We start from the raw sequence: 9671 nt of genomic DNA, 5'->3' as shown, positions 1-9671 counted from the left end.
CTGCTTCCCTGCTACAAAGATGTGTGTGTAAGATTCTGCTCATCAGTAGTCAGATGATGCTCTGTTTCTTTTATCTGTATCTTCAGGGTAAGGCTTTCTCAAAAATGTTTCAGTGAATTGGGGATTTTCTTCCCCTGTGGTTAGTGAGGCTCATTTTTATGTAAGTTTTTTGAAGCCAGCACCATCTAGTGGCTGCAGCATGATTAGTGGTCTTCGGTGGAGAGGGTGGGTACTAACCACCTGCAAAGTTTTGCAAATCCTTTTGTGTTGTCGTCTTCCCCTGTCCGGTGCTGCAGGTACTTCTCCCTTCAAGCCACGCATCCTCTTGGGTTTGATGACTCTGTGAGGTTAGAGATTGAATCCAACATCTGCAGGGAAGGTGGTCCTCTCCCTAACTGTTTCACTACTCCCTTACGGCAGGCGTGGACTACCATGGAGACGGTGAGATACCTTCTTCAGAATGGTTTTGACAGTAAAGATGATGTGGAGATTCTGCAGCATGTCAAGTGTCCCCTTCTGCATCTCTGAGTTGTCCCGTTCTTCTACTGGATGCGTGGTTACCTGGATTATAGCTTTCGTAAAATTTGCTAGACTGTTTTCCCCAGCCTGATTTAAAAAAATACTGCCCACTGGCTTCTGTTAATTCTCTGTGAAATGTTTGTCTTGGGTGATTATTGCATTTTAATGAAAGTAACAGAATTTCCTCCCATGTGAATTGCTATCAACAGCTTATTATATATCTTCACAAAATTTTCCTTCCTGCTGGTAGCAGTTGTTTGCAGGTCTAATGCCAGTGGTGTGGCTAATAGTGTAGCCCTGAGATACCCGAATACTAGAGATTAATAATTTGATTCTGGAGCTGCAGGTGATTTTTAAACAGCACAGCAAAACAACTGTAAGCCTATTGGGTTGTCAGGCTTTTCTAGAGGAAGAAAAAAATCTGCATTTCAGTTCCAGTTATTGGAGAATTTGGTCAATACGCAGTTATTTTTGTTCATTTTGCAGTAGGATTCAAATTTAATGCAATGCAGTCACTAATCTGGAATAATTGGATGTGTGGATACTTTCCCTTGTGTACCATCTACACAAGGACTGAGATGTTTGTGTGTCCTTTCTGTTCTGCAAATAATCCATAGTAATTGTGTGGACCAGCCTTGATTAAAGACGACTCCTCCTTCTATCTCTCAGGTTTTTTTACCTGGTTTCTTGTCCAGCAACCTTTACTACAAATACTTGAATGACCTCATCCATTCAGTCCGAGGAGATGAATTTCCAGGAGGGAATATTGCACTGAGTATTCATGGCCCCGGTAGCTCTCCTGATAGCGATTCTATAGGGGGCCCAGATGGCTCTGCCTCCCAGGTATGAGTTTTGTGGTTTGATTCTGTTAGAGGAAATGCTGCAATCGCTTTTCTGTATTGGTGTCAAAGTGCCTACGCTGTAAGGAAACATCTTGTAGTTTGAAGCTTCCCATTCCACTTTAGCATTAAAGCTTGTGTCGTATGAGGACACGTTTAGTCTACCTGCTGCTAAGTTCAAAGGAACAGTATTGGCATGGAAGGGTATCTGTCGTATTTGTTGTACCCAGAGTCATAGTTCTTTGCATCAAAGTTATGTTTTTATTAAGCTGTTAATATTCGCTGCAGACTGTTTTGTAGTGCCATAACATTTAAGAATGCATTTTACTAGAAATAATTTTTTATCAGTACCATAGTTATAACTAGGAAAAAAATGACACTTATACTTAAATTCTATGGCATATTTATACAAGTTTTGTGTGCTCAGTTCTATTAAAGTGCCAGATCTTCTGTCCTGAAGAGCCCACTCAGTCCTAGGGTTTAAGGCGTCTGTCTACTCACGTGTAGCGCAATGACAGTTAATATCTGAGCAGGTGGTGTTTGCTAGTTTGTCTCAGCAGACTTTTCCCTACTGTTGTCCTCCAGCTAGCCAGTCGTGCTGGTCTGATAGAAAACAGCCAGGCTCCTGACCTTCCCAAAAGAGAGCTCTGACACTTTACTATAGTACCCACCGAGATGCTCTGAGCTGGAGGGTGATACCTGCATTTTCCTTGCATGTATATAGTTTGATGTAAAGCTGGGCATAAAAAAAAAGTCCATTGCTGGGTCAGGCATTCTCACTGTTCGTTAAGCGCGATTAGAGCTATGCGGCTGCTGCTTCGCTGTACTGTGTAGAAACAAGAATGTGACTGGCCGCCTTCGGCTCTGTCACCCTTCCACAGCCATTGAGAAATGTCCGCTGTGTATTAACTTTGCACAGGGCCCTGGTTGTGGGCCAGCATCTTTCTTTTTTATTGCCTTTCATGGTGCCGCTTTCTGAGAGCTGTGTTCCCGTGTGGGCCTAGCCTCAGAGACGCGCAGCGGAGCTCATTACGCTCTGAAACTGTCCCCATGACGTCAGAGATGTGTTTTTAACCAAGAGTTTTCTGTTCCAAAAGTTCCAGCTTTGCTTCATTCAGATGTGAAGGAAGAGAGGATAAGCAGATTCTAGCTTATCTGTAACCAGGTCAGCTTGCGAAGTGCAAGCCCAGCTGAGAGCAGAAAAGCGAAGCTACAACTGCTTTTGCTGAATTGCTTTTATTGAATGCTGCAGTGCTACCACAGGTTTTAAATGCAGTATCTAGAACAACATTATTGATGTACTGTGTTTCAAGCAACTCGGAGCTCTGCTGACTGTTTGTAGTATTTTTAAACCTCCTAATTTGAAATGAGGGAATATTCTCACCTAGTTGCGAAATGGGGAATAAAATCTGTGTTCTGACCATCTTGAAATATCCTGCTGCCTGATGATCTGAGCAGGAGAAGCTGCTGGTAATTGGCTGGCTTGGATAAGTTAGGGATGAATTGCTGCATTTTGTGGTGTGCATTTCTGCTTATCTGAATAGAAGAATCTCTGGGTCTCTGCATATTTTTGCATAAAGAACAGTGCTTACGCAGAGCAGCAGGAAAGGAGTTTGCAGGGCAGCTGCCATAAATGTTTCTCTTCTGTGTTAAGTGCTAATAGATTGCTCTGCCTTTGCGCTCTCCCTGCTGTTGCTCTAATGTTTGCTTGATTATTTTTTTTTCATAATCTTATATAAATACTCTAGACCAAAAGATGTCTCTGTGTATGGGGGAAGCATAGTATGTTTGGGAATTGCTTACCGAGTATATGAGAGGGATGAGTGAAGCTGCTGCAGCTTTTGAGGTAGTTCAGTGTTACGTATTCACAAACAAATGAATTGCACGCATGCACAGATCTGTTTGGTTGATAATGCTTAAACAGTCGTCCTTGCACATACGTATGCTGACCTGTACATTGTGTCTTTGGCTCTGTTCATATAACTATCATCCTCTGTTTAAAAACAATGTCATGGTGAGTTAGGAATTCGTGGCTGTGTAGATGCTGTCTATGCTTGCTGAGAGACTTCATGGAGGTTTATCAAAGTGTAAAAGCACTAAAGTAGCAGTTTTTTTAAGAAGCTATTAGTTGTCTGCATTGGGCACTAATACTTAGAATTTTTATTTGTAGTCCAATGTCAAAAAGGCTAATGTTAAAATCCTGAAAAATTTTGATGAAGCAATAATTGTAGATGCTGCAAGTCTGGATCCAGAATCTTTGTATCAACGAACGTATGCAGGGTAAGGTTCATTCAATGTATCTCATTCTTTGTAGTTATGTGTTTCACCTCTGTTTCATTTTTGCTGTGTCCTCCTGCATTGAGAGTATGCGTAAATGCAAGATGTTGCAATCTTAGTACGTCTTAATATTTGAAAATCAAGTTATTTCGATAGTGTGATTTAACACCAACATCAAAGTGAATGTTTCTCTGACCAGAATGCAGCCAGAAAAAATATTTCCAATTGGTTTTTCTCTTTTTTCTAGTTATTATTCCTCTGACTCCAGAATACAGTATTTGGGGCTGGAACAGAAAAGAATAAGCTGAGGCGCCTTTGATATTGTAATGTGCTATTCTGATTTCTCCCTACCTCCGTGGTAGAGAAGGGCTTCATTTCTTCAGCAGATTGCACAGCTGTTCTTCTGTTTCTTAAGTTGCTCTTTGTTATAAAGCTCTTCTGCTCTGTGGATCTCAGAGAGAAATTCTTTGTTTCTATAGCTACCTTGCTTTTTTATTGCATACCAGTCTTCTGTCCCTTTAGGTACTGTAAACTGTTTTCTCCCTCGTGACGTGTTTTTATGATACTGTAGAGCACTTGCGAGCACTGCCTGTTGATATTACATGGTTGAGTCACTGAAGCATTTGCCTACTTCTAGTTTCTAGAAGAATTTTTAAGACACACTTTGAATTCAGATATGTGAGAAGAGCTGGAGTGTTTTCCAATGTATCAATTTTAGGTGGAAAGGTGGTAATTGGTAAAATGCCAGTCTTTGTTGAGACACTAGAGTCTTTAATGTGGTGGCTTTTTTGTTTTCCTGACTGGTACCTTTCCATAATGCCAAAGTTCTCCTGGTAACCTGTGTGGTTCTTTTACTCCTCTCTTCAGGAAGATGACATTTGGACGAGTCAGTGATCTGGGACAGTTTATTAGAGAATCTGAACCAGAGCCTGATGTCAAAAAATCAAAAGGTTGGTTTTCCTCTTTCTCTCTATTTCTGTAAACATCTGCAGAACTGCTCTTTTCTTTACTGCAGTCCAAATAAGCAAGATTCTTGACTCTTTCCAGATCTGTTTTAAGCCAAATAGAGATACATAGGGGATTGTCCTGTACTGAGGCAAAACCAATCTCTGGCCCAGTTTCCTAGCCAAATTCTGCTTTTCTGGTCCAGCTGGACTCCTGGGAGTATGAGCAGCCTGTGGGAGTTGGAGCTGTCAATGGAACCTGGCAGGGATGGAAGCCGCTAGCAGCTGAGCTGATGATCAAACCTTCAAAGATTTGGTCTCGAGATGAAAAAGAACTTCAGCTCTCCACATGCTTCCTACCCAGTTTGGGATCTGCTGTTAATGCTGCTTTTCAGCTCTGGTAAAGAGGAATGGTTCAGGCTTAGTGTCTAATGAACCATGGCTCCACGTAATCCCTTGTCTTTCAAGAACACTCTTCTGTGTTCTCTAACGCCAGCAGTGCAAACCCTTCAGAAGGATGGAAGGAATTAGCTTTTGTCGAGATGTGCCACAAGAGTTCGCTAATATATGTTGCTTGCTGTTTATCTCAACTAGGGTCCATGTTTTCACAAGCAATGAAGAAATGGGTTCAAGGAAATACAGATGAGGTGGGTCCTCTTTTATATTGTCCTCGTGACTGACTTTACAGTGTAGATTAGGGAAATGAGGTATTGATGTTCCTAATCCTGGCTGTTTCTCTGAATATCTCTCTGATGCACCAACAAGAACTGCCAGACTCTGTGCTAAATATAATTTAATTGCATGCATGTGTGAAACTGGTTTGATTTTACTTGCGGGTTTATCTAATATAATGGTGAACTGGGTGTTTGCAGTCTGCAGTCAAGTTTTTTCTTATTATGGTGTTAAAAGATGTATCTACAACTAGGAGTGGAGGTGCTCTTGGTCTTTTTTTTTTTTGTGTATATGTGAACTAACCACTGCACGTGGATTACAGACTGCATTTCTCCCCCTGGGAGGGGCTTGGACAAGTCCCCAACAGATAAGTCTAAAAACTTCACTAACTCTCTTGGAAATTGCATCGAGCCATAAATATTCATGGTAATTGAGGTTAATGCTGTACTTGGAAACCAGATGCATTTCCATCAAGGGAGGATATGTTTACTACAGGTCACTGAGTTGGGAAGGTTGACTGTGGCTCCAAGGTTGAGCGTGTGAATTATACTGAGAAGACTGTATATTTATTTTTAAGAACTTGAAGCTATCTGTATTTTGGGATGTCTTTTCTACGCAGGCTCAAGAAGAGATGGCTTGGAGGATAGCAAAGATGATAGTCAATGACGTTATGCAGCAGGCACAATGTGAACAGCCTTCGGAGAAGGTTACGAAGGTAAGGGGGTGGAAAGGCAGCGTGTCTTTATCTGACTTTAGGCAGACTGTGGGAGGAGCAGAGCTCTTGCTTGCCTTCCTAGAGCATCTGAAACCCACGCTGGTAAATGTTCAAACTAGCCTAGCACGATATGAAGAAACAAAGGTTGGAAGTGTTTCAGCCAACATATCATGTAGGAATTTCTTGACACCTGTAGTTGTTCTCCTGTGCAAGCATTAAAATGGTCTTTGTTCATTTCGAGTGTTTACAAACTGCCATGTTAGTTAAAACGGTGATTTGTGTTGCAGAATCAATACTGTAATTCCTTATTTGAGTTCACATGTGCTGTTTCATGTTAACGAACACTGGTATATTTGCCTAAAGTGTCAACAAAGCTCAACAGCTGGGAAGTTGTCTTGTTGGGCGTGCTAATTTACAGAGTGCTGTGCCTACGCTGTTTAAAAAAAGACATGGTAGCTGTGTCAATAGACCAGCGGTTTAGTGTTGCATATTGTTTTTCAATGACTTTGTTGTTGTACAAGTCCACGTGTTCTCTGTTTAAAAAACAGTTCTGATGCAAGAGATTTTGTGAAATAATGAAGACAGCAGTTTACGAAGTTACTTGCTGGTACTTCTGGCTTCTAGGCATCTGACTTTTTTTAACTTGCACTTAACTTTTAAATTATTGAAGGTCAACATGTGCCCAGTGATTGGGCCCAAACAGATGGATCAATAGTTTCACTATGCGACTGTTTCCTTCTTTTCTAGAGCAGTTGTATTTAAATTACTTGTATAATGATTTCACTTAATTGCTTGGCTGCAAATGATATAATTCCAGTCTGTGCTGAGTGACCTTTTCATCTAGCCAGTATTTAGAAATACCAAGTGGCTGCAGAGGCTCTGGATTCAATTAAGCAAGTATGGTTACAGTAATCAGAAGGTTGAGTGTGTTGTGGCTTGGTGTTTTGTGTTTCTGTTTTTTTTTTTTTTTTTCTTTTCACTCTCCCCAACTCATAAGCATACGTGGCCTCAGCATTTTTAAACACAAAATGTCTTTCTGTTGAGCATTTGCCTTGTATGTTTTAGGGTAAAATGAACTCTAACCCTGTTTTTCCTTTTCCAGCTATGATTTTAGAAACACCAGAACAGGAAATCTGGTTTTCTGCTTCAAGAATGACTGAACTTTCTCTTTTGGTGGATTCTTTAACACAGCCAATAAAAACAAAGCACTGTTACCCCAACAGCCAAAATCTCCCTCATTTATAAAGAAGAATGAAAAAGAAGCAATCCTGTACCTCCACTGTAGAGCGTGAAGAAACACTTTTTCCTGTTGTATGTGGCATTCACAATAATGATGGTTTTTAAAGAGATGAAGATGCAGTTTACAAATGTGTTGCTGAGAAACTGTGATCAACTTCACAAACACTTGACCCTGTCTCAAAAAGACTTTTAAGCAAAATATCTGGAATGGGACACAAGCCACAACAAAGAGGGGAAGGTTTTGCTGTAGTTTCTAGTTCTACTACGTGTAATTTTTAAACACATAATTGGAAAGGCCATGGGGTGTGTCCCCGACGTTGGCCGTTGAAGAAGTGAACCTGAAATGGTGAATTCATTGGCAGTGAATGACCTAAAAAGTTCTAAGTTTTATTTTTCCTTACTTGAAATAGATGCGTATTCAACTGTAAGATAAATGTACGTTACTTCATAACTACATTACATTTGAAGGCAGCGTAGAATGATCAGGAGAGAAGCCTGGACAGCGTAACTCCTCCTTGTCGCGCTCGTACACCTGCACACACAACCACTGCTTCCAGCACAGAGCAGACTCGAAAGCCAATCTCGCACTCGTACCACCCTCTGCTCCGAGCCCGGCTCTGAATGCAGCCCACGTTTTGAGGAGACTGTACCCTGTAGACTGCTCCATTTTCTTTCCTCTCCATCCCACGAGCAAGGAAAAAAGTAATTGCTGCCATTCTCCATAGCTTGTTGTCCTCCAACCAACATAGTATCTAATTCCAGATGTTTGGTTTACAAACAAAAAGAATTTTTAATGACCTCTGGCCTTCTCCCTGACATTGTCAACACTTGCGACTTGCAAAACCTTTAGTTTAAATTTAAAAGCCAACATGTTAACACGGCACCTCTATTTTTATTTTTTTTCCAGTGAATTGATTTTGCAGGGTATCAAAAGTACTCAGTGTCTCACCGTTATATTATCGCTGCATTTTTAGTATACAACACTTCTATTTTGGGTTTTTTACTTTACTCTTATGATTGCTTTTTTCCTCAAACTTGTGCAAAAAAATCACTTCGGGAAGAACTCAAATCATCTCCAATGTTCAGAAATCTTGATTGACTAGCAAGTGTTATTCTGTTGCAATATTTGATTGTATAGAGACACACTGTATTGTCTATAACAAAGCAAAAAAGGCTGTGTATAGGTTTTTGGTACTATGTACCACCTCTTATTTCTCTCATGCCCAAGTATTCATGTACTTAAAACATACTATATTTAATTGTGTTTTGATTTAAAATATATAAATATTAAAATTTGTGTCAATTTTCTGTTTTGATGGGATTTGACTTTACATGGGGTTTTTTTCAGTGTGAGTCTTGAGGGTTTATACAAGAAACAAACCCCTGAAAAGCTTGTCCTTGGTAGGCTGCACACACTGAATCTTTTAGTGGATGATGTTAAGTGCAGTGTGGTGAAATAAGGATAATTTCTCTGTGAATACTAGATAAGGAGGTGTTTGGGCTAGGAAACGGGGCAAAGGGGCAGGGCTGGCTCCTGCAGCATAGTGCTGAGCTGTGCACACACACTTGATTCTTCTGTGTGCGAAAGCGAAACCCTCACCTGTTCTGCATGCAGTGCTTACTCATTTTTCTACCTTGGCAGGATCCCAAGTAACCAGCTGAGCGTGTTCAGGGATTGCAGGCTGCAGGTTTGGGCACAAGTATTGCTTGGGGCTGTGTTTCTTTCAGCTGCTGCACTGCCTGGGGTGGATGTGTGAGAGGCTCATCTCATCTTGAGTGGGCTCAGTCGCAAAGACCTGTAGTGCTGCAGCTCCTGGAAAGTGGAAAGAAAAAACATCCATCAAAAAAAGAAGGGAGAAATAAATCCTTGCCAGGGCTCTCCCTCATTCCCGGGGCCTCTCCCGCTCTGAGGAGAGCAACTTCACAAAGCTGCTGTGCTTCAACAGTGGCCAAGGGCTAAAGCAAGGCTTGGTTGTTGATTTGGATCCACCTGCCAGTTTTTCCTCTTCCCTCTGTAAGTGGTGCTTAGATTTGATGGAGCATTGATCTCTGCGGTTGCGGATGTCCGATGCTCCCTGTGGTTCTGACTGGTTTGTGTTGAGCAGGGTGTGTGACATTGAATTTCTCACTGTGTTAAGGGTTTCCGTGGCAGATTTGAGTGTCTCATTGCAAGATCTCCTCCCCCCCCCACAGCCCAACAAGCCAGTGTTTGTATGGTGAATAAACCACGTTTTATTGCAGCCCCTGCGCTTCTCCCCTTTACCCCAAAGGCTTCACGCACCCCGCAACTGGGCAGGCTGCAGCGTTGGCTTAGTGTTTTATTGGAATGGGATATCTGCGGTAATTTGTCCTGGGTTTGCTGCTTTTTATTTTAGAAATACGATAAGAATCACCACTGCGGTCACCCCGGGAAGTGCCCCGGAGCGGCCTCGAACCCGCGGTTCCGAGAGCGCGGCGCTGCCCCCA

At 41.7% G+C, this 9671-nt stretch overlaps 1 protein-coding gene across 1 annotated transcript in view; it reads left to right on the top strand.

The window, feature by feature from the left end:
• AKAP10 (A kinase (PRKA) anchor protein 10) overlaps positions 1-7519 on the top strand; it is a gene marked incomplete at its 5' end in the record, with an annotated part of 14805 nt that extends 7286 nt beyond the window's left edge. The window contains 7 exons of the mRNA XM_009882741.1: positions 297-441; positions 1189-1362; positions 3529-3638; positions 4503-4585; positions 5174-5226; positions 5871-5966; positions 7069-7519. Of these exons, the coding sequence (XP_009881043.1) occupies positions 297-441; positions 1189-1362; positions 3529-3638; positions 4503-4585; positions 5174-5226; positions 5871-5966; positions 7069-7074 (667 nt within the window). The remainder of the gene's footprint in view (positions 1-296; positions 442-1188; positions 1363-3528; positions 3639-4502; positions 4586-5173; positions 5227-5870; positions 5967-7068) is intronic.
• Between the last annotated feature and the right edge of the window lie 2152 nt (positions 7520-9671).

The sequence above is a fragment of the Charadrius vociferus genome, unplaced genomic scaffold (genome assembly GCF_000708025.1).
Source record: "Charadrius vociferus isolate BGI_N301 unplaced genomic scaffold, ASM70802v2 scaffold793, whole genome shotgun sequence".
NCBI lineage: Eukaryota > Metazoa > Chordata > Aves > Charadriiformes > Charadriidae > Charadrius > Charadrius vociferus.
This window is presented reverse-complemented; position numbering and strand designations above follow the sequence as displayed.